This window comes from Corythoichthys intestinalis, chromosome 17 (genome assembly GCF_030265065.1).
Source record: "Corythoichthys intestinalis isolate RoL2023-P3 chromosome 17, ASM3026506v1, whole genome shotgun sequence".
Taxonomy (NCBI): domain Eukaryota; kingdom Metazoa; phylum Chordata; class Actinopteri; order Syngnathiformes; family Syngnathidae; genus Corythoichthys; species Corythoichthys intestinalis.
Genome location: NC_080411.1, coordinates 20322884 through 20348716, shown reverse-complemented (window position 1 = coordinate 20348716; position 25833 = coordinate 20322884). Strand labels below are relative to the sequence as shown.

General features: G+C 38.8%; 1 protein-coding gene across 5 annotated transcripts in view; it reads left to right on the top strand.

Moving 5' to 3' along the window:
* The window catches only part of rxraa (retinoid X receptor, alpha a), a 178804-nt gene that overhangs the window by 102158 nt on the left and 50813 nt on the right, over positions 1–25833 (top strand). For 2 of the 5 annotated variants that reach the window (XM_057818139.1, XM_057818143.1), the window contains exons 4-6: positions 12006–12165; positions 15555–15734; positions 23361–23545. In XM_057818139.1, coding sequence (XP_057674122.1) covers positions 12006–12165; positions 15555–15734; positions 23361–23545 — 525 coding nt within the window. The remainder of the gene's footprint in view (positions 1–12005; positions 12166–15554; positions 15735–23360; positions 23546–25833) is intronic. The other 3 variants (XM_057818142.1, XM_057818140.1, XM_057818141.1) reach the window with 3 other exon arrangements.

Here is a 25833-nt window from a genome sequence, read left to right as displayed (position 1 = left end):
TATTTTTCAAAATGTCTGTCATTATGAGCTTAGAATCATTAATTGATGTCTAATATTTAGTTTAAAAAAAATAAATAAATAAAACGACTTTAAAAAATTATTCACTCGCATATTTTAAACTTTTAAACAAATGACGTCACAATGAAAAATTTGGCGTCTGTAAAAAAGTCACGGATATCTACCTCATAACTATCGCTTAATTGTTTTTTGTTTTTTTGTTACTGTTGCATTTTCCCCGATATGTTAGATGATAAATAATCAATCCAAACAAAGAAAAATTGAAAAACAACATTTAAAAGGGTAACCACAGTATATGAAAAAGATATTCCTAACTACTCCTTGATGTCTGCGATTTCTGCATCGCGACCCTTGTTATATTATCATGTTTCACTCATAAAATAAAATAAAAAATCTGGGTGTGGCCATTCATAGCTGTGTCTTGACACTCGGTGATACATGCTACATGGACATTTTGGATGGAAACAAGGTACTTACGCGATAATATCTTCATAAAATCGTGGCGTCTTTAATTATGCTCTCGTGTGCTCTCGCCTACAGTTAGGGTTTTGCTGTTTAAATTTTATTTATTTTTTTTAAATGCCTTCCTGTTCAAATTTTTTTCCCCCAGAAAATTGAGATTTTAAGCTTTCCATTGATGTATCACACATACAAATAGGACAATTTTGAAATTTGGCCAAATTGGGGGTCTCGGAGCGGAACTTCAAGTCACCTTATTGTTTTCCGCCATATACAAAACAAGATGTACTGCTAGCAGTCCAATCAATGGATTTCAATGACGACATTCCATCCTGTAGTATTATATCTAGAGTAGACAGGGATACTGGTGTGTTAAGGGGCACAAGCAAAGTTAATTTGGCCATTATGCAGTCATTAATTAACTTTTGGGACCTGGTACCAAATGCGCCACAGACCGGTACCGGTCTGGGGCCTGGCAGTTGGGGACCCCTGCTTTAGACCAGTTTAAGGCCCTTCCCACCTCTCACCTAAAATCAGCTGGGAAAAACTACAGTGTACCAGTGACGTCAACCATTATCCTGAGCTGAATATTAGAGCGATGTGAGTTTTTTCAGGTCTGTGTGAGTGGAGATCTTTTGAACAACATTGTCTGGATGTGGAACTTTTCATAAATCGAAAGAAAACTTTCCTGTTTTTACTAGAACATTGTAGATCATTGTGGTACCCTAATACTGTGGAGATAACTTTCTGTAAGTTAAAAAAGGTGCCCTTGAACTCGAAAGCAACTGGAGTTCCACAAGAGAGTTACGTATTGAAGAGTGGTACGCTCGGATTTGATGTTTGCTTTTGAAGTGTCTTTCTGAGTAAAGACTGTGCTCTGAATCAAACTAAGCCCATCTTAAGCAGAGGCCTCAACTGTCTCCACTCTTCTTCCCTTTTCTCCACCACTCACTCAAGGGACGGCTCTTTTTCTTCAGCAACGTGCTTTCCATTGCATACTAATTGTTTATGGAATGGTTTAGCTAAGATTATTGGCAGTTTCAGGCCTTATAATTGCACGATTATTTTTCGAAACCTCATTGTTGATTGCTTTTAGTGAGTTTAGTATCAACTCTACATATTTGTGCTAATCTTCTCATTTAAAATTAATTCAAATGAATTAAGGATTTGTAAGATTTGCATTTTTGCAATAGTTTATAATAGATTGTTTGATTGCCAAAGAGTTTCTGGCCCATTTTCTGTAAAGCTTTCCTTTCTCTTTCTTTTTGTCTTTGTTTACTAATTTACATCTGTTCTTATGTTAAACTGACAAATATACATTCTGTTAGAGAGCCGGCATACTGGATGTACCAGCCAAATGTTCTCATCTTATTACATAACACATCACGCACATGAAACTTATTCATCTGGGGTATTACATCCTCTCATGTTGCACATTGTACTGCAGGGAGTCCTATGTCCTACATTTCCAGGCCTTGAGATTAAATGCCTCTAATTTGTTTATCTCGGTAAGTCTGTAAAAGTTTCAAACCAAGCATTCCGCCCCCTGCAAAAAAAATAGAATAAAATAAACGGGTGCATACAATATGTAAGATAGGATCATCAAGGGATTTCCTAAAATGATAATACCGTACACACAGCTGGCATACGTTTCTGTCTGGGGTCACGTGTATATGTTGAGGGAGCATGTATTCTATTTCCAGTACCGGCCCCAAGCTTCTTTAATCCCCCAGACTTGACTCAATCACCATGGATAGAAGAGTGGGAGAAAAGGGTCCCAGCCAGCCCAACCCACAGCAGTGAGCAGCACTGTTAAGATTGAGTTTCAAGTTTTCTGAAAATAGATTGAGAATGGAAGGATCTTTTCTGTCATGTAGCGGAGGGTTTGATAGAAACCAACCCAGCTGAGGAGACAGTTCTGTTAGTACTGTGCTGCAGGGCAAAAGACTAGACACAAGCGTTCAAGTCAGGTAAGGCCACATGTGTGTGTCGGTTGGTGTATGCGTGTGCATGCATGTGTGCGTGCACGTACGCACATCTCTGAGTATGCAGACATGTGGGCACTTGCTGCCAAAACAGCTAGTTTATGCAGTTGTGTTGGTGACAAAGTATTTGAAATCTGAACTGCTCGTAGGTAGCTCTGATAGGCTCCCACCTCCGCAACCCATGCGAGGGCATGCAGTCCAGAAGATGAATGAATTGGAGTTACTTTGTAAATTGTGTTGCAACTTCACAGTCAATCAGAAATGCTTTGTTGTTTGGCATCAGCTTTCACAACTATAAACATCCTTGTTTTCACGCTACGTATAATTGCCCCATGACAGTCGTACCATGTTGTTTGTAGTTTAAAGACCCCATATTATGGTTCTTCACCCTATTTAACCTAAATATATTTGGGGTTTGCCATCTAAGGCCATCTTTTTGCCGCGGCACATTAGTGTGCCGTGAGAGATCGTCAGGTGTGCCGCAAGAAATTATCCAAGATTTTTTTTTTCCATCGTCGGGCAGAGTTGAAGTAAGATGGAAGGGGTTGGTAGGAAGTTCTCGGTCGTATGCAGATGAGCGAGGTATTGCTCGTGTTGCATTCAAAAACTGCTCAGATTTCAGCCACCTTGCTGTCTGCGACAATGTGGAACCCGGCACGTCCACTGTACCTAGTTTGATTAGACTCTTCAAGTGTCGATATACACGAAAGTGTCCTTTCTATTTTCTCCATATTTGATGACCTTCAATCCTCCCTGTGTTTTATTCCAACACATTGTCGAGGACAGCAAGGTGGCTGATGGCTAGAAATCCGAGCAGTTCTTGAATGCGACATGAGCCAAAAGCTCAGTGGTGCCAAGATAGCTTATCATCTCCAAACGAAACAGCCGTCGTGTAGTGTGCCGCGAGATTTTTTCCAAAGTAAAAACTGTGCCGTTACTCAGAAAAGGTTGACAAGCACTGATGTAAGGCACTGCTTGATTGGATTCAATTACGATTCAGGGTGCTACGATTCCATTATTGAACGATGATCACGGTATTGGCGCTTATCACGATTATCTGTGCATCATACAGTATTAATTAATAAAATAGCCAAACAAATTTATGTCCATTATTTATTTAAAATATCCGAATAATTCAACAGTAATGATGGAAACATGCCCATATGACAATAAGCTGCACTTAAGCTGCTTCCTTTTACAGGAAAGTAAATAACCTTTTCAAAGGAAGTACTTATTTCTCAATTATTACTATTATCTCATCTATCACCCTCATTTGGAGGGCGTAACTCACCAGCGTCCAGTCGTTGCTCAACTCACTCATAAAGTGCGGCGTTACCATGAGATATGATTCTGTAGCAGCTGAAGTCCACGCATCACATGTCGGAGCTGTCCTGCATGCTTTCTTCAGTTATTCCAGCACTTTGGTTTTAGTCATGTTTTACAGTTGGGGAACAGCTTTACAGGCAAAATACTTCCGCTTCGGGAGTTTGTATCTGGGCTCCAGCGTCCGCACCAGAGCTTGAAAGCCTTGGTTGTTAACGACCGCATATGGGCGTAAATCTTTAGCGATAAAGGTTGAGATGGATGATGAGATTCGTTTCGCCCTTTCAGAGTTACAGGGAAGTTTTGATAGTCCTTATTCTATTGTTTACTGATTAGTAGGCGCAACAACAGGCGGATTCTTCTCCGCTAAACAGGGGTGGAAACGGTAGATGTGTTGTTGCATGTTTTCTCGTGTTCCCGCTGTATTTAATCCTGGTTTTACATGTCTTACATACAGTATGGGGTAACTTTTGTCAATGCCCTTTCCATTTTCATGTTGATAAAACCCAAAATGCTTCCAAACGCTAAATTTTAATCCTGAGGAGTAAATCTCCATTTTCAGTAACGTCCGTTGCCGCCATCATCGCCATGTGCGTTCATTTGGGTGTCTGCTTGGCAGACATGTCTTTTACTTTCATTCCGCGGGCAGCGGCTGTGTTCCTGTTATTACGTTATTTTTAGGGTTGTCAAACTATTGAAATTTTTAATCGAGTTAATCACAGCTTAAAAATTAATTAATCGTAATTAATCGCAATTCAAACCATCTCTAAAATATGCCATATTTTTCTGTAAATTATTGTTGGAATGGAAAGATAAGACACAAGACGGACATAAACATTCAACATATGGTACATAAGTACTGTATTTGTTTATTATAACAATAAATCTACAAGATGGCATTAACATTATTAACATTCTTTGTTAAAGGGATCCACAGATAGAAAGACTTGTAGTTTCTTAAAAGATAAATTTGAGTACAAGTTAGAGTAATTTTATATTAAAACCCTCTCAATGTTTTCGTTTTAATAACATTTGTAAAATTTTCAATCAAAAAATAAACTAATAGCCCGTGGGCTCCTTGCCATTCCTCCACAGTGTCTTAAACAACGTAAGGTAGAGATTGAAATACACCACAAGGTGTCACTGGCGAGTTTTAAATTACTTAAGAAATCAAGCCAAGGTAAAGTCTGATTAAGTTTTATTTGTATTTTGCATAGCTATTTTGATTGAGAATATCAGTTCTCTTTGTATTGAGCGTATTTAGAGATAGGAATATTATTTTTGTTGTGCTTTCACTAAATGATACTGTAGCGACTTAACTGTTCCGCCCAAATGCATGATGGGAAGTTGGGCAACCATGACTGTCAGTGGTGGCTGCAAATGGTATACAATGTTTTCTGCGTTGTGTTCAATTCAGCCTCTTAAGAAAAAGAACGACTCATCCTCCGACCAAATGCATGATGGGAAGTTGGGCAACCATAACCGTCAGTGGTGGCTGCAAATGGTATACAGTATGTTCTGCGTTGTGTTCAATTAGATGTGTTAAGAAAAAGATCGTCTCCAGCTCCACAAATGCATGATGAAAAGTTGGGCAACCATGACTGTCAGTAGTGGCTGCAAATGGTATACAATATGTTCTGCGTTGTGTTTAATTAAGTGTGTTCAGAAAAAGATCGTCTCTGACTCTGCCCAAATGCATGATGGGAAGTTGAGCAACCATGACTGTTAGTAATAGCTGCCAAACCTTAAGCCAATTAAAGGCGCGGTCCAATGAACGCCTGTGTCCACTCGCATTTCTCTGCCTTTTCGCTCTCAATGTGCTAAAATGGCGTCATTGTAAACTGAGGCAACGCGTGAACGGGTCATTCCGTGAATGCGTTAATTACGTCAAATATTTTAATGTGATTAACTAAAAAAATTAATTACCGCCTGTTAACACGATAAATTTGACAGCCCTAGTTATTTTCGAAAACAGTCGTTTTCTAACATTTATGAATCGTAATCGAATCTTCATGTGTCAAATCTCAATGCATTTAATAATCGATGTATTGGAACGGCATTAAAATATATGGCGACAATATATTATAATATAATAATATATTGTCGACAATAAGGAACCCTGTAAAAGCCAAAATAAAATGAAGAAAATGGTCCTGTAATTTTTTTGTTTGGCCCTTTCTCTAAAAGCGATCAGTTTTGTACTTCCGTAACTTGGCTACATCACAAATACTGCGTTCCAACTTTAAGGTCCCGCCTTCCCTCCCTCTACTCCATCCACAGACATGTTGAACTTTGGCCGCAGTCGCTTTTTTCTGATTGTTTGAATCTTCGTCTTCGATGTACCTTTCTGTCATTCAAACAGAGATTGAAATCGAGCTCTGGTTGTGCGGGCGCAAATCTGAAATGGGGTCTTTTCTGATGATTCAGTCAGAGCATCACCCTTCAAACGGCCCCAATGTTTCGCAGTTCCTTTTTTTGGCCGCATAATAGACATTAAGTAACTTGGACTCTGACATTGTTGCGGTTGTCCTTTCTCATTAAATGTTGGCTAGCTGCTGCTTAGCCCTCTAGCAAAAAAAAAAAAAAAAAAAAAGCATAGCAGCAAGTGTTGTCACAGGGCACTAACACCATCCAAGATCAGAGTATATTCTTTGAAATTGCCGGATTTTATCTTTTGAGATTATTAATGAAAGAGAAACCACATGAGGTGGCTCGGGCATCCTAATCAGATGCCCGCTGGATGCCTTCCTGGTGTTCCAGGCACATCCCACAGGGAGGACTCAGGACACGCTGGGGAGAATGTGTCTCCAGGCTGAGATTGATGGATGGAAGGATGGATGGTGTGTTGTATTTGGAATATTTGAATGAGTATGTGCGTGTGTGTGCATGCGCTTGTGGGTGAGCAAGTGTATTTTAAGTGTCGGGGCTTGGGGGGGCTTTCAACTTTTCAACCGACTGAATTTGCCAAATATTGAAAACCACATGAACTTTTGATTTTCTCGTCTAGGTCCAACTCAAGTTCCCATGATACTACACATGTCATGCTGAATTCGGTGAAAAGACTATAAAAAGTTGCAGAAGTCCTCTGGAATTTTTCATTTCATCAAACTGTAAAGCAGCTGGCTTGGAATATGTAAATCTATGAGGCCACAATACATTATCGCTTTGAGCAAGAATGTATAAGGGAGTGCTGCCTTTTCGCAAGAATTAAAAATGTCAGGAGTAAATGCTGTGTATGTCTGGACTAGTGTATAATTTTGTATGTCTTTTGTAGTTTTTTCTTGTTTGTGTGTTTTATAGTACAGTGGTACCTCTACATATGAATTTAATTCGTTCCAGGACCTCGTTTGTCTGTCAAAATGGTCAAATGTCGAGTGGGATTTTCCCCATGAGAATACATTAGAATTTAATGAATTTGTTCCACAGCCCAAAAACCTATGCCAAATCCTTAATAACTACTGCAGGTACAATTACAAATATCAATTACACCTAGCAAAACAAATAAGTTATAAATCCAAATTGTAATAATAATCGGTTGTGTTTTGCATGCTGCTCTTAACCTCACCAGGTGACTTTCGAGAGAGTGAGAGAGGTGCGGCAGTGATTTGACTTTCTCTTTCCATGTTCTGTTGTTGTTGCCATCGGCGATGGCGAACAGTATCCGTGTTGTGTTCCACAAGTTCTGAAATAAATCATTAAAAACTTGATGAAGCTGGTGACTTCATTGCTGATTTTATAATAGTAATAATAATACTAGTAATAATGATAGTCATCTTCAAGATCGTAGACATATTACGGCCGGATTGTCGAGACAGTTTATTGACGTGCACGCCACGCTTATTTTTTCCATCATTTGCTTCTTAATTTAAATGGTAAGCGTAACGTCTTTTTTTTTTTACCACCTGCACTAACCTGCTTGAGACCCATCTTGATTTCTCTCACAAGAAAATCCGCTGTGCGTCCGTCTTGTGGTAAAACTTTGCAACGCGGTCATAAATGGTCATATTTCGAGCATGTCGTCATATTTCGAGACAAATTTATTGACTGTAGTTTAACTGTATGATACTGAATCACAGTTTCTCATTCAGTAGCAATACATAGATAGGGTGTCCAAATATTTGACTCATAGTGTATTTTTCTTTTTCTTGTTGCCATAGCCTGGCATAAGATAAAATGTGGGACACAAGTACCAAGGTTTAGCTGTAAAATGTCCTCTTGTTGTGTGTTTGGGTGCCAAAACACGACAAATAAGGCTAGTGGAAAAAAACTTTTATAGGTACCAGCAGGCACACATGCTCAGATAAAATGCAGATAATTGCAGTTGATTGCAATAAGATGAAAATACTGTCATGTCAATACAATCACCAAAAATGCTCACGTTTATAGTGAAAACTTCATATCAGGTAAAATCAATGAAATTTTTAGCAATTGTTGCTATTTAACCAAATAAACCGTATTGCACTTTATGAAGTAAAATGTCATATGTCAAGTCAAATGTCTTTATTTAAATAAAATATATTATCTCATTCACTTAAAAAATGTATTTTTTGCAATAACTATCCCAGCCATGCAAGTGTATTTTGCCGTTAAAATGTTATCTTTTTTCCCCCAATTGACAATGACCCTTGTGCCCTTTATAGCACTCTTCTTGCCTTGGAGTTGGCTTTGCAAATATTATTGCACTGTATTGTTTGTACATTACAATTTATAATAATAATAATAATAATAATACCTCAAACTTATATAGCGCTTTTTTAGACACTCAAAGACGCTTTACATAACATAACACAAAGACAGAATTAAGAATTAAGAGGCGGGAAAAGCTAGTTTGAACAGGTGGGTTTTTAGGAGTGATTTGAAGTTTTGTAATGAGTCCGAGTTCCTGATGGGTTTTGGGAGTGAGTTCCAGAGTGAGGGAGCAGCAGCGGCGAAGGCTCGGTCTATAACATAGTTGTAGGCATCTAGCGATTTATATCCTTTGAGCATTTCTCAGGGGACACATGGGGTCTCGATAAGGTACATGTAACTGTCTGGCCACTCAACCCTCGGTCGCCCCGGTGTTGTTTGGATCAGACAGGGTGCTTCCATCTGAAAGTGTCAGTTTTTTAAAATAGCTGTCTCAGTCCCGCAGAGAGAGTGCCTAAATATATTTTAAGACTCAGCCACCTTTTTCGAACTCTTCCATTATAGAAATCCTACACAAACCTAGCTGGCTGCCGCCTGATATGCCTTCAGGCTAAACCCCACCGACCATAATGTTTACGAACAAATAAAGGAGCCACCAACCTGTCACCCGAGGTATTCCATTTTGCAGCAACGAGCTGTAATATGGTGAAAGCTTCTCAAAAACGGCCACTGTGGGGCAGTTTTTCAGGTCTTGTTTCAGTGTTTATGATTTACCATATTGGCCCGAATATAAGACTGATTATAAGATGACCCCCTCTTTTTCAAGACTCAAGTTTGAAAAATAGACTTTTTGAACACCAAATTTTTATACAGAAAATAATTACAGTATATCCGAAACAAATGATTGTACGAGAAAAAGCATGTTATTTTGCCACATTCAAATCTTAATATCTGAAAAATTAAATATGTAAACTAAACCAAAGTGCAATCACATCTGTAAATAAATGGCTTCTGGTTTTTTAAATGTAAATAAACGACGACCCTCTTTTTCAGTCTTATTTCAATGCAAAAAACGCTGTCTTATATTAGGGCTAATACAGTATTTGCTTACAAAAATTAGCTCAAACACAGATGCAGCATTCAGACCTTGAAGTGAAAGTTCCTGTTCAGAAAATATATCCTGATTAAAAATGCATATATTGCCTCCAGAAGGCATCAAAGCCGGTGACTGAAAACAGAGAGGGATTCATAGAGTAGAATTGTAGCATCTTTCTTGGGTAGAAGTGTGTCAATCTGACTCATTGCATTGTTGACAAGGTCTCTAATAGGGAGGTGTAACTGACTGAATGTGGCTGCCAGACTGCTATTGGCAGTCATAGAGTACTGTAACATCCCCAGTGAAAAAGATCATTGTAAATTGTGTACCATACATTTGACATATATATAAATCACAGCATAAGACAATACAAGCCAAATGCACAATACTTTAGTCTTGCATCCCACACCATAATGCTTTTTTAAAGTGTTGGCTGACTCTAGTCGTTGGAGTGGTGTTTTTATTTTCTTTTTTCTGGAATGTTGCTAATGGTGGGTTGCAGTAGTTTCGGTTCCACTTAGAGTGTTTAGTGTTTTAGGAGAATTCCTATGCTCCCTTAACATTTATCTTCCTTGAAACAGCATGTAGCAAGTTAAAATAATTAGCCTCCCTTTCGCCATACTTTTAGCAAAAGGCAAACAAGGGTCACCCTCAGAGGTATTTTTTAATCTTAAGTTTAAGGGAGAAAGCTCATTTAAAGTGTTATTCAAGTTTCCACGGCTCACCAAAACAGATTTTTTACTTTCTCATGTAATGGTACAGTGTGTGTGTCAAACTATAGAATTCACTATCAGTTGACGGGACACGGGGAACGAGGCCGATCCATAGGGAGCCTATTTTCAAAAACTTAAAATTAAAATATTTTCAAAAGCAAAGCCGCTAGCGACCTAAGACCAAAACAGGCACCTCCTTTAGGCATTAATGAGTCTCCATGAGCAGCAACATAAAAAAAATTCAGTCGTTCCCTAATAAAATCTTGATTATTTTTTATATATAAGTATAATAAAACTTAAAATGGTTATAAAATTGTCAATTTTTACACTAGATGCACAAAAATCACCAAATGCAGAGGTAATCACCTATATTCTCAGGATCATTAGCAACATTTAACATAGATACGTTTTTGCCCGAAATCGCGACTTTGTTTTTTTTTTTTTATTTAGTTTTCAACAGCTTATAAATCACTCAATTTTCACATCAGAAACTTAATACTTGAGGAAAGCATGCAGAATCATCTTAATTTTACTCAACAAAAGCAAAATTTGCATTTTTCTATATAAAATCACACCTTATTTAGGTTTAATTCCGATATTACTATTGCCTCAGCTCGTCTTGCAGGCTATCTGGCCCTCGTCGTTTTTAGATTGAAATGTTACATAAAATAAAACACTTAAAAAAAAAAAAAATTGTATGGATGCAGAAATGTCTAAATTACTATTTTTCTGCCAAAAACGCGCAGTTGGCGGAAAATTACCTGATCATTTGAATGTAATGTTATGCTATTGTGTATGGATACAACATGGCGCCCATCACAAAACAAAGAGTTTTTTAAGTTGAAATTCTTGTATATAAATGCGTACATCCCAGAATGTCTATAGATATAAACATAAAACAGTCTAGATTCTTGGGTAAAAGCAAAAAACCGAGCAGTTATCATTCATTTTACGTAAATATTTCAAGCTAAAGTTACGCTGTTGTTTATGGATACAACATTGCGGCAATAAAAAACAAAGAGCTGTTTCAGTTGAAAGTTCTTGTAAATAAATGCGTAAATCACAGAATTTCTATAGATATGAACGTAAAACAGTCTAGATTCTTGGTTAAAAGCAAAAAAAAATAAAACAGGCAGTTATCATTCATTTTACGTAAATATTTCAGGCTAAAGTTACGCTAATTTTTCCAATTCATTTTTTTCACAACATTTCAAAGTGCATGCATGGTGCTATTTTATATAATAATTACTTTGAATCCTCGACCAAATCACTCTTGAGATACTCCTGCCTGCTTGTACGCATTAAAACCTTTGTTCTTTTCCACCTAAATCCAGCGTTTGAACGCATCATGTGTTTGAATTTTTAGCAGTGAAAGCTGCACGACGCTATACCTGGCCTGACCCCTAAGAGAAGGCGTGGCGCAATGTCTGTAGGAGCTGTCTAGTCAACTAATGGTGAAGTCAATGGTCAAACATTTACAGTAAGAGCTAGTAGTGCTTTTTGAGATGACATACAACAGTTCCATTTGTGGAATAGTTAGTCGGTCGGTCAGTTGAACGGACTGTTAAATGGGTGGCTGATATGTGGTCAAGCAGGCTAATATAATCTTTTTGTATGATGCTGCTTCCCAATCCCACAAATGTTTTAAACTCTAAGCCACTGCCGTTTCTTCCATATAGTTAAACCATGCAACAGACTTGTTAAGTAAAAAGTGTGCCTTGATATCAGCTTTCTGTTCAGCGGGACTGCTTTGTGACCTGTTGCTCTGTGTGTTTGTGTATATTGATGTTCCAGCTGAACTCGCCGATGAACTCGGTCAGCAGCACAGAGGACATTAAGCCCCCGCTGGGCCTCAACGGCGTGATGAAAGTGCCCGCTCAGCCCTCTGGCACGGCGCTGTCGCTTACCAAACACATCTGTGCCATCTGTGGGGACCGCTCCTCAGGTGAGTTACTGTGATAACGGCATACTATACTTGATGTGTATCATTATGCACACGTAGGCAAACACTAAGGGCCTGCTTTCTGGTGCCAGGTACAAAATTGATTGCACATGCGGTGCGTACACTGTTGGTAACAGGTGTAAAAGCAGTGGCGACCACAGTGTTCAAAATGGTTATGCACTTTATGTTGCGCTAATGATTTTCACCAAGGAAAATTTTGTGAAAGCATCATATACTGTAAGTATAAACCCGCGTGTGCATTAGTTGGATTTATGGTGTCTGCCCGCTCAACGTAACATTGCGTTGAGAATGTGAATCAGCTCACCTGAAAAACTGTTGCGAGAGAGACTAGCACCAAACAATTTTCCCACTGACGCAGATGTAATAATCTGTAAGGAGTTATGTATAAGTGTTATTATTGCATCTCTCCGTCTTGTGGCTGATCCATGTTAGGGTAATTTAAAAGTTCAAAAATTGCATTGCTCAGTCATAGACTTCATAATATATTGACAGGACACAGAGCGTGGGGCTGATTAATAGGGGGCCTATCTCCGTCAAACATGACGGAGTGGAAACACAGACAAAGAGGTTTTTACGTTGAAAATTCTTGTGAATAAATGCTTAAATCCCTGAATTCTTTATAGATATTGACCTAAAACTGTCTTGAGTCATGGTTAAAAGCAAAAAAAACCGGGCAGTTAGCATTTCTTTGACGTAAATTTGTCGAATATGCTGCTAGTCTTTAACCCACTGTGGCGCCGCCATATCAACACAAAAAGCTTTTTACATTGAAAATTCTTGTGAATAAATACTTAAATCCCTGAATTCTTTATAGATAAGGACGCAAAACAGTCTCGATTCTTGGTTAAAAGCAAAAAAACAGGCAGTTAGCATTTATTTTACGTAAATATGTCGAATGTGCTGCTAGTCTTTAAGCAATTGTGGCGCCTCATTATCACCACAAAGGGCTTATTACATTGAAAATCCCTGTGAATAAATGCTTAAATCCCTGAATTCTTTATAGATATGGACATAAAACAGTCTCGATTCTTAGTTAAAAGCTAAAAAACAAAAACCGCAGTTAGCATTTATTTTAGAAATATGTCAAATGACCTGCTAGTCTTTAAGCCACTTTGGCGCGGCCTTATGACAACAAAGAGCTTTTTACATTGAAAATTCTTGTGAATAAATGTTCAAATCCTTGAATTCTTTATAGATATGAACGATTATTGGTTAAGAGCAAAAAACCGGGCAGTGAGTAATTTTACGTAAATATTGCTAATCATGATGCCAATGCCGTAGCGGTTAATTTCTCCCATTAATTTTTTTCACATTTCAAAATGCATGCATGGTACGAAAAATATAATAATTACCTTGAATCTTCGAAAAAAAATCCTTCCTGTATGTATGCGGTACAGCTTTTGTACTTTTTCTACCTAAATCCGGCGTTGGACCGCTGTATGTGTTTGAGAATAACTGTGACCGACTTCGACCGACTGAACCTGAGTGTGGGACAGCCCCCTACTTGAAAGTGTGGCGCAGTGTCTGGGGATTTTGTCCCATCAATATCATTATAAAGTCTATGGCTCAGTAGACCCGTATGTTGCTTTTTGTTTCTTTCTGGTATTTCAAAAGTGCTTACACTAGATAGAAAGGTCTCCTGCTACCATTTTGTTTGTACTATGCTGGCACCACTGTATATGCCAATATGTACCTGCCTTTCAGAAGCAACCTTTAAAGACACAGAATATGCCATCCTTATTTAGTCTTGGTTCAATCACCCTGTGGCTGTTAAATTTCTTTATTTTCCTGTACTCCTCCCACCACATGCAATACGAACCAAATAGCAATTTTGTTTATTGGGCTGGGCACAGTCCTGGCTGTGCCTGGTTATTATAAGCGATTCAAATTCTGTTTGTGTGAGCAATCAAATTTATGCAGTTTTTATTTATACCAGCTTTTGTTTTAAATAGGCACTAATTTGGTTTGTGCTCAATTTTACAGAGAAAAGTATTCCTAGGCCTCCATTTTCCTCCTTGTTTCTGTAGCTCAGGGCTCCAGACTATAAAATATACAAGACTATTTCTTACGAGGAGCACAGTGGCCCTGAACTTAAAATTTTAGGGGCGCAAGCAAAAGATTCAAGGGCATACACTATAAATCTATAGAACCCCCAAAAGGGTCAAAATTAAATAAAAACAACATTTTTGAAATAAATACGACTTTGATAAATAGGAAAAAAATTGTGTAATATAGCCCTAAAATTGTAAAATAAGGTAATATTATTATGAAAATGATTTTACAAGCGTTTTTCCACAATGGCCTTTTTATTTCATAATTTGGTTTTTCAGCACAATGAAGTGTGTGCTGATGGTTCTTGCGAGACTACTTGTTATTTGCAATTTGATAAGTTAACCAAAATACGTTTTTGTAAATAAATAATTTTTCATCCAAATAATTGAAATTGGATAATTTAACACAGCACATGTGTAGGCTTGTTTAATTTACACTATGAATGAATCATTTAAATGAATCAACTTACAATCCACTCCCAGTTCTTCAGACTATTCTGTCATATATAATAAATAATGATGTGGTTTTGGGCCTTTCTTTCGTCATCTATGCCGGCGGGAGGGGTGAAATGACCATCAAAAGACTTTGACTCTTAAATTAAATTCTGACTCCTCCCATCATCTCGTAAAGAACAGTTCAATATGTTGATGTTTATTTTGTGTATAAGGAAAACAGTATATTGCATCTGTATCCAGTACACAGTGAAATCTACTGTACATGTGTGTGTAATATAATATGTTGTGCGGTATATGGGTTGCTCATTTGAAAAGTAGCCCGTGAGGCATAAAAGTCTGGGCACCTCTCGTTTCATTTTATGACTTGGACACTTAGACCGCTATTGGTGAGGAATATTTGTAGATGTTAACTATTAGAAGATTAGTGCCGCAATTCCAAACAGATCTAACAAACCAAGCAAAGGTTCCGAAGGGAACTATCAAATCCTCAATATCGATTATGTTTCATTTAACTTTGTGCTCTGACATGCTCTTATTATTTTTTAGATGTGACCAGAAGAGGAGTAATACAATTTGAATTAGCTGAAGAATGTATTTGGTGAAGCTACCATAAATGGCAAAGACAGGATGTTGAGAATCGCGAAAAAACCAGACCGTCCCTCGTGATATCACAACACAAATCCATGAGGGCTACTTGGCTTGTATATTTTTACCACCACCAACTCCTAGAAATGCACGTGGTCATTTTTCACTTTACTGTGGTTGTTTTTTATTACACTTCATTTTTGTGGATTGGGTTGTTAGTGTGTCAGGAAGACATCAGAAAAAATGTTAAACCATACCTGTTTGTCTCACTCTCCTCAGGTAAACACTATGGTGTATACAGCTGTGAGGGCTGCAAGGGTTTCTTCAAAAGGACAGTGCGGAAAGACCTGACCTATACTTGCCGCGACAACAAGGACTGCGTCATTGACAAACGCCAGAGGAACCGGTGCCAGTACTGCCGATACCAAAAGTGTTTAGCCATGGGCATGAAGAGAGAAGGTACAGCACATACCGTTGAGGATACTCACACTTATATTTTTAACTAATAAGCATTTGATATCTTTAAAACGGCAGAAATCAACAGCAGAAATTAAACATGAATTGTGTCGAAATTATAATATGCTGTATTCAGTGTTGAATGAGCATTAAAGGATAATTGTATGTCTTCTGACCTTAAGTACAGTGGTACCTCTACTTATGACATTAATTGGTTCTGGAAGTAGTCTTGTAACCCTAAAATTTCGTAAATAGAGACGCGTTTTACATGTAAATGCCCTAATCCGTTCCAAGCACTACTGACACGCCACATTAAATTTTATAATAGGATAATATACCGTAATTTCTGGACTATTGGGCGCCCCTGATTACAAGCCTCACCCGGTACATTTTTAAAGGAAAAACCATTTTGTACATACATAAGCCTCTCCTGCCTATAGGCCGCGTGTGCCCACTTAGTAACATGATATATTGACAAAGAAATACACAGAGTTGTCAAAATTTTAATAACAAACCTTAACTTTTCGTTTCAAACAGCGCCAGCAAACACGGCAGATATATAGCGGCGGCACGGAAGTTACATAGCATAACCACGGCCGTAACAGCACTAAGTGGGCTGGTTATTAAAAACATAAAAGTCTTTGTTACCTATCTTTATCTTCCTCTTCCTCCTGTGCACTCAAACCATGGAAGTCTTCACCCTCAGTGTCGGGTATGAAGACGCTCAGATACACTTCGCCACCCACCTACTCAGTCTCTCCTTCGTTGTTGCCTTCAATGTCTCCCATAGTGAGGCAAATTCACTCCTGAGCCCGTGCCATCCTCCTTGTCACGCAGTAGACTGGCCCTTCGAAAACCTGTTGGTGATGGCGGACTTCTTTCACGGTACACCGCTTCACGCTGCCAGGCTCCCTCGGCATACCTGTGCAAAAGCTGCTCTTTGCATGCGGCAAGTCTTGGCAAACGATCTCTCGCCACTAGTCATCTAAGCTTCCATACAACTCGGATGGCCAATTTAATATCTTCTAGCATTTTCCATGATGCGGGTCTGCCAATTCTACTCATGCACAAAGAAGAGGGTCCGCCACCTCTATTCATGCACAACGCACAAAGTTAAACCACCGGTAATAGCGCAAACTAGCGTCTTCCTCGACGCATATATTCCACGTGTCTCACTCCCACATTCCATGCCCGAGCGCCCCTGGCGGCTGCCAGAAAAATGCACAAATTGGCCGCATCATTGCACATGCCGCAGGACCCAAATGGAGGGGGAAAAGTAGCGGTTTGTAGTCCGGAAATTACGGTAACCGAACTGTTATTACCTGTAATAAAGTAGATATTAGAACAAAATGCAAAGAAAAAAAGAGAAAATATAAATCTTACCTTTCGAGTGAGGCAATGTCCTATTTCACGAGATCGATGGTGCCTATCGCTTATCTCGCTCTTCGTGACTGGAAAACTCGAGACCGCTTGCTCCAATGTGCTACTAATGTAATGAACCGTCTGTGGGCTCTTCGTGAGACAAAAACATGAGGAGCCATGTGCTAATTTGGTTCTGACATCTACCTGCTGTGGCAACAATAACACCGTTGCGCTTGTGCACATCATCACAGTCCGACACCCGAATTGACACGTAATTAAAAATAGGCCAATATGAAAGCAGAATACTGAAGGGGACGGGATGGGAAAGATTATGACCAATAGGGCAGCAGGATCTTATGGCGCGACATTTAAAAGCAGGAAGCAGGAAGTACATATGTATTTTTTACAGTATTGTATAGTGTTTTTAGCTCTCGTAACCTGAAATTTCTTTTTTAACAGGAGGCAATATTTTCCCCTTTAAACGTGTCGTAACCTGAAAATAATATTTGTAGCGACGCTCATAGGTAGAGGTACCACTGTATACTGTTTTTTTTCTCTTAAATTTAAGAAAACCTACAAAAAATGGATTTACAAGAAATTATATCATAAATTCAAGTTCATTTGCATAAAATAGAAGTTAAATTTTGGTCTACTTTTTTTCAGCTTCTCAAAATAATTGTCATAAAACAGTTGCAGCGGTGCTATCTGCTTTACTATACATATACTAATACGTATGTATATACACTGCTGACCAAAAGTATTGGCACCCCTGCTATTCAGTCAGCTAATGCTCAATTTCTCCCAGAAAATGATTGCAATTACAAATGCTTTGGTTGTAATATCTTCATTTATTTTGCCTGCAATGAAAAAACACAAAAGAGAATGAAAAAAAAAAATTAAATCATGCTCATTTTACACAAAACTACAAAAATGGGCCAGACAAAAGCATTGGCACCCTGACTTTCTTAGAATGCTCTGCTGGAATTTTAGACCATTCTTCTTCGGCCAACTGCTCCAGGTTTCTGGGATTTGAAGGGTGCCTTCTCCAAACTGCCATTTTCAGATCTCTCTACATGTGCTCTGTGGGATTCAGGTTTGGACTCATTGCTGGCCATTCTAGAAGTCTCCAGTGCTTTCTCTCAAACTATTTTCTAGTGCGTTTTGAAGTGTGGTTTGGGTCATTGTCCTGCTGGAAGACCCATGACCTCAGAGGGAGAACAAGCTTTCTCACATTGGGCCCTACATTATGCTGCAAAATTTGTTGGTAGTATTCATACTTCATAATACCATGCACACGGTCAAGCAGTCCAGTGCCAGAGGTAGCAAAGCAACCCAAAAACATCAGGGAACCTCCGCCATGTTTGACTGTGGGGACCGTGTTCTTTTCTCTTAAGGGCTCTTTTTTTTTCCTGTAAACTCTATGTTGATGCCTTTTTCCCAAAAAACTCTACTTTTGTCTCATCTGACCAGAGAACATTCTTCCAAAACATTTTTGGCTTTCTCAGGTAAGTTTTGGCAAACTCCAGCCTGGCTTTTTTATGTCTCTGGGTCAGAAGTGTGGTCTTCCTATATATCCTACCATAGAGCCCCTTTTCATTCAGATGCTGACGGATACACGGGTTGACACTGTTGTACCCTTGAACTGCTGGACAGCTTGAACTTGTTTGAATCTTAGTCAAAGTTCTTTATCCACCATCCGCACAATCTTTCGTTGAAATCTCTCGTCAATTTGTCTTTTCCGTCCATATCTAGGGAGGTTTGCCACAGTGCCATTGGCTTTACACTTATTAATGACACTGCGCACGGTAGACACAGGAACATTCAGGTCTTTGGAGATGGACTTGAAGCCTTGAGATTGCCCATGCTTCCTCACGATTTTGCTTCTCAAGTCCTAAGACAGTCATTTGGTCTTCCTTCTTTTCTCCATGCTCAATGTGGTACACACAAGGACACGGGACAGAGGGTGAGTCAACTATAATCCATTTTAACTAGCTGCAAGTGTGATTTAGGGGCAGTTTACATGGCGACTCTGCTACACAAATACGCAATGACTGAGTTGCGGACTCCCCTCGCGTGCATATGGTGTCGGCGGAGACGGAAGGCGAAGACGAAAAATTCTGAATCCTACCTCCAAAGTGGAAGAATCCGATTGCAGGGGGTTGAGGGGGGCTTCCTCGGCATGCATATCAAAGGCTCCTGCGGTGCTAGACCGCATCGTTAACGTTAGCACTTGTACACGTCACATTGGGCGTGCGCAGCGGTGCTACTAAACATTAAAAACAGCAAATATGGCGGAATGTCGGCTTTAATTTACTGTTTAAATAATATTTTTCAATTAAATATGTTAAATGTTTCAATTTTTGTGCCTTTTTGAACAAAAGAAAAATGACATTTCTTCGAGTGGGCGGGCATATTTTTTTCCGGGCTGAGGGAGCTTGGTGGGGTCAAAGTGCATCATTCTCTGTCGCCCAGTAAATCTGCACTGCCCCCTAGGGCCTGGCATGAATACTACATCGTTTTCATGCGGAATCGCGACAATGTTTAAATGGAGACGCAAATGCAAATTTGACATTTTTCGTATTCTCAGAGAGTCACCATGTAAACGGCCCCTTAGTTATTCCTACCACCTGTTATGTGCCACAGGTAAGGAACAGGTGTTGTTAATTACACAAATAGAGAAGTGTCATATGATTTTTTAAAGGGTGCCGATACTTTTGCCAGGCCTGTTTTTGGAGTTTTGTGTAAAATGATAATGATTTTTTTTTTTTTTTTTTTTTTTTAACATTCGCTTTTGTGTTTTTTCATTGCAAGCAAAATAAATGAAGATATTACTAACAAAGCATTTGTAATTGCAATCATTTTTTTGGGAAGATCTTATCTGACAGAATTGCAGGGGTGCCAATACTTTTGGCCAGCACTGTATATACAGTATATGTATTATATAAATCTTAAAGTTGAGCACACTGTACAGCTGCTACTGCAATGTTTTAATGCAATGTTTGCATTGACTTGTTAAAGTAACTGACCACATTGTTGACTCAATTCCATTAGGCCTAATCTGCAAGGAAATCCATGAATTGCAGTAGTTAATGCGAAGATGTTCGCCTTGGGAAGGAGTTATTAAAAAAAGGCTGTATTTTATTTGTTAGTGTTTAAAAAACAATTATATAGTGTATGAGATGGAAGTTATATTGTGTAATGTATCTTTTAGTTATAAAAGTATAATGTGTGTTAATAACTACAATCTCATTTTCCGCAATAAGTTAAACATTATGTTTTAGCTATAAAACATTCTTCTTCAAGCAATACTTTTGGGAAAATATTGATTTCTGCTTTTGCAACCCCATGAATCCCAGCCAGCCTCTCTGGATATGGAAACTCTGTATAGGGTTTATGAGAATAGGCTGTCCTGAGGGAGAAATGTTATGTTGATTGGAGATATGAAAACACAAAAAGGAGGCGTGTGAACCTCTCCTTGTTTATTGCATCTTCTGGCTCTCTGCAGTCATAGCCCCTGCTGATTTGTCGAAACTTGGAAATGGTTTATTCCATACATATCGTACAGCCACACAAATTTGCAGTGTAATTTGTTTGTTGTGCTCTTTAAAAAAACGCAAAGCGGCAAAGACTTATTTTTTATTCTGTGGCCGTAACAGGAATTATGAAAATGGAACTGGAAAACAGATCACCTGAAGGAGACTTTGGGTTGAGGGTTGCTCACAGACATGAAGGTGTGAATTTTTACACCTCGCAAAAGTGTTAAAAGTATTAGCGCTCTCGGCAGTGCTGTTCAACGCTGTATAACACATTGAAAGCACCAATCACTTACCATGATGGTCGTTACCAAATACAGATATAAGCAGAATGACTAATGCACATGGCAAGAGGCAATGATTAAAGATGTTGAAAGGTGCTAACAAAAAACATATGCGCATGTACCTGAAAGTGTGACTTCAATGTTGAAAACACTTTCTATAAAAGGCCAGTCTGTCTTGACCTTTACTTGGCCTCCCTTCCAACCAGTAAAGGACTCTTTCAAGGATATGATCATTTACTGTCACTTGCCCTGGTCACAGAGCTGACTTAGCCTCCTACTACGCCCAGAGGGTAGTAGTTGCAGAACAAGGCAGTAGTAGCCCAAAAGGCTAAGTGAATCCGCAGAAAGAGGAACAGGATTATATAAATTTATATTCTTGCAGTGAGGAGAGAGCGGGGGTAGGAGGGAGAGAGTAAAGTTAACATGATTTCAGTCCTCTTCACCTCTCTCTGACTCCAACACAAGTATTTTACCCTTGGGCTGACCTCCACCACCAGACAGCAGATCCTCTAAAGTGGGGCCCCTTTCTTTCTCTTCCTCAAACAACCGACGCTACCCCCTCATCATGACCGCAGAAATGTATGAAAACAAATCATTCTACAAATTCAACGTGTGTTGGCGCATTAGCTGACTTTTCCAGGTGCATGTGGAAGCATGCTTTTTGAAAGTAGATTGCCAAAAGTCACAAAGATGCAACGTGATTTCAGACTCAAACCGTTTTTTTAACCCATGCAGAATCAATTTAAAATAGCTACACACATGTTTTTAATGTGGTACTTTAAGTTAATTATACTCTCAAAAATAACCAAAACGTATTCACGCACACTTATGCATCTTTTCCTCCTTCCACTGAAGGGTTGAGGTGCGGTTTTTCTTGCCTTAGCCACAATGAGTCTCGGTGTCTGCTGAGCACACAAACCATTTCCTGTGTCTCCTCGCCAAGCCAATCAGATGACAGAACCACTACAGTTATGCTATAAACATTTAGCGTGTGTGACATGTTAAAAAAAAAAATTTAAAAAAAAAAAAGGATGTTCAAGACAAAGTCTTCATTGATTTGTGTTGTACTCAAGCAGAGACTGTTTGGCGACCACACGTCTGTGACAGACTGTACATTATTTATGTGTTTATAAATGATTTGTGAACAAAAGGCTGCAGCTGTTTGTCATGGGAGACTGTATAAAACATTGCTTTGATGGGGGAAAGATAAGTCCTTGAGCACTATCGCAATACTGTGCACATATTGTAGATTGAAGTGTTGTACGGTTTTGAAGCAATAGGAAAAGAAGATTAATGATTGAATTCACTTGGATGTGTTGACTTGCATTGTGGGTTCAGAGATACTGCCTATACTCAAGGTCCAAGCACAGTATGTATGTTAAATATACCGTTTACCGTTTCTCTGCCTTCTTGAAATGTTAACTGGCGTTCACCCACGCTTTGTAACGTGAAACCAACGGCCGAAACTAACGGAAAGTAGCGCTGGTGTGACGTCAAACAAGTCCGAGTGCAACAAAGGAAAGCGGATCACACATATAGTATAATGTAATACCACATATGCATAGCAATTAGAGACGATTTAGATTAATTAAGCCCAATCAATAACACATTTACCGCATTGGCCCGAATATAAGACGGTGTTTTTTGCATTGAAATAAGACTGAAAAAGTGGGGGTCGTCTTATATTTGCGGTCACGACGCTAGATGGCGCCAGATATCATTGAAGCGATGTTCTGTCATGAAAGATCTCAGCTACTGTCAAGTTTAACCAGTTTGCATTATTTTATTGCAATGTTTTTCCTTATTCAGATTTGTTTCAAGACTACAGTTACAGTTAGACTTCACTTTGTTGGTTAATGCAGTTATTGCAATTTTGTTGTTTTATCACGATTGGTTTATATACATTTCAAAAACCAGAAGCCATTCATTTACGAATGTGATTGCACTTTAGTTTACATATTTAAATGTTCAGATATTAAGATTTGAATGAGGCAAAATAACATGCTTTTTCTCTCAAATATATTGTTATAATCATTTGTTTCAGATGTACTGTAATTATTTTCTGTATAAAAATTAATTTGGTGTTCCAAAAGTCTTTATTCAAACTTGAGTCTTGAAAAAGATGGGGTCGTCTTATAATCAGGGTCATCTTATATTCTGGCCAATACAGTAAATGACAAATAATATACTGTACTTACCATCAAATCTGAGAGGTGGCGGATGAGACACTGTTACGTGGCTTAAAAAAATGGGTGGACGAGACTACCGTCGTCGTATTGTCGAAATCACGTAAGTCGGGTACATTGTAACCCGGGGACTCCCCGTATAATCTAACAAAGCTAGTTAAACTAAATTGTAGTACATTTTGTTTGACCTGAAGTTGGCAATGTATTTATGCTAATGATGATGCAAATGGTGAAATGATAAACAGCAGTAGTGACCGGAACCAGTGTTATTACATGCAGCCGTTCAGGAGGAGCGCCAGCGAGCCAAGGAAAAGAATGAGAATGAGGTGGAGTCAACCAGCTGCGCTAACGAGGACATGCCCGTGGAGAAGATTCTGGAAGCCGAGCAAGCAGTGGAACCCAAAACTGAAACCTACATTGACACCAACCTTGGCGTTCCATCTAATTCAGTGAGTTTGCTTCTGTTGCTATTGTTGTTGTTTTCAATAGTGCTGTAGCAATGAGAAGAAATTATCACTGTTTACTATGACTAAACCATACTATCTTGCAATAATTTCCAAACAGTGTTGTGGTAGAAAGACATAAAACCTGCCTGTCAACCTGTTTCCATTTTTATATAAAATGCGTTATTATATATGTCATGGCTTTCTGCAGGAATGCAACTTTTAAACAGGCCCAGATTTGACTGTCGGTTTGTGACCAAATTGTAAACGGATCTTCAAAATTTCAATGTTCATATTTTCTGTGATATTTTGCTTAGCGGTTTACTATTAGATTTTCCTCAGGCAAAATGGGTGCCTTGACCAGATAATGATTGAGAAGCTGAATACCATACTCCTGCGCCATATTCACAAAGAACCCATAAATTCCTATTAGGTGACTATTCATACATAAATGCAGCGGTCTTTTCAAAAGTGTTTTCATACATGCTTTTGTGTTTTTAAAACTTCATTTTATTTTTAGTAGGTTAGATGGTATTATTATCATTATATCTTTTATTATGGCTGTTACAGTGGTACCTTTACTTACAAACGTCTCTACATACGGAATTTTCATGTTAACAACGTGCCTGATTTTGGAAAATATTGCCTCTTGTTACGAATGAAATTTCAGTAAACGAAATGCAAAAATACAGTATGGGCTGCTACTCGCAACTCCCAGAGTTTACTGAATGTAACATACTTATAGCTGCTCTGCCATTGGCTATTGCCTAGTATCTTCCTGGCATCCAATTAGCTAAGAGGGACCTCTCTCTATGTGAATGTGTGTATCCTAGCGTCTTCATTTGCCCATCTGGCCATGAGGTGTTCCGATAGCTTTATGTGGCTATCTTAACTTTTATCCTTTATTCTTTGTTTTTTGTTTTTTTTTTTACATTATGCACAACTCTCATTTTATGTTTATTGTGCAATAATATAATTGTAACATGTACAGTGGTACCTCAACACACGATCTTTTGAACATTTGACTCGCCATTTGTTTCTACATCCGACGACATGCTCGAAATACGACGATTTATGACAGCGCCGCAGTTTGTTTTGCCACAAGACGGACGAACGGTAGATTTTTTTGTGAGAGAAATCAACAAGGTTCCAAGAAGGTTAGTGCATGTGGTGAAAAAGGAAAAGGTGGTGCTTACCATTGAAACAAAGATGGAGATGATAGAAAAATATGAGCGTGGTGCGCACATCCATGAACTACCTCGACAATACGGCCGTAGAATGTCTACGATCTCGATGGTCCTCCTCCGACCTCCGTTCGCAAGTCCTTATAAGTTAAGGTGACAATTATTATTGTGGTTACATCGCCTAAGAAATCGCCAGCTTCGTCAGGTTTTTAATCATTTATTGCAGAACTTGTGCAACACAACACGCTAACTGTCTGCTGAAGTCGACGCCAACAATAGAACATTAAAAGAGAAAGTAAAAATCTCTACCGCACCTTTCTTAAGGCCGAGTTATGCTTCCACGTCAGACCTGCGCAGTTAAGGAAGACCCGATTTACGACCCTGCGCCGTAGCCCCTCTGGGTCCTTCTTTTTTTTCTGACTTCACGTCGCGTCAACGTGTGTGACATGGTGGAAATGGACTATGATTGGTCCGCTCAGACTGTTGTTTCCGGTTCAGCGCGAGATTACCGCCATTGTAGAATAGAATCAAACATTATTTTTCTACACGCAAAAATGGACCAAGCCGACGAGAGTATCAACGAAGAGCAAGTACGACAACTTCTACAATGTCTCGTCAAGACATTATGAAGATTGCCAAATGTCAAGCAATTCGTGGGAGGAGATTGCTGAAAATACGGGGCTGGAGGTCAGCTAGCGATTGAATAAAAAAAATGGAACTAAAGAAACCAAACCAAAAGAACAACCAAGACAAGTAAAGCATGTGTGTGTTTGGAATCGAATGGCCACACGAAGTGGTGACCCAGTCGGCCAAAAACTGCCAGCTTTTTATCACTTTATGTCATATTTATGGTCGGTGCACTTCATCATTTATTGTGTACATATGTAGAGATGTCTACCCGCATCCCGATCGATCGGGTCCGATCACGTCATTTTCAAAGTATCGGAATCGGCAAAAAAATATCGGACATGCCTTTTTTTTAATATATATATATATATTTTAATTAAATCGTTTTCTAATTGTATTTAACGTTACAGACATAATATGTTACACTCATCCAGAGTCTTTAGTTTAGGCTTAAGGTAGGGTTATCAAATTTATCCCGTTAAC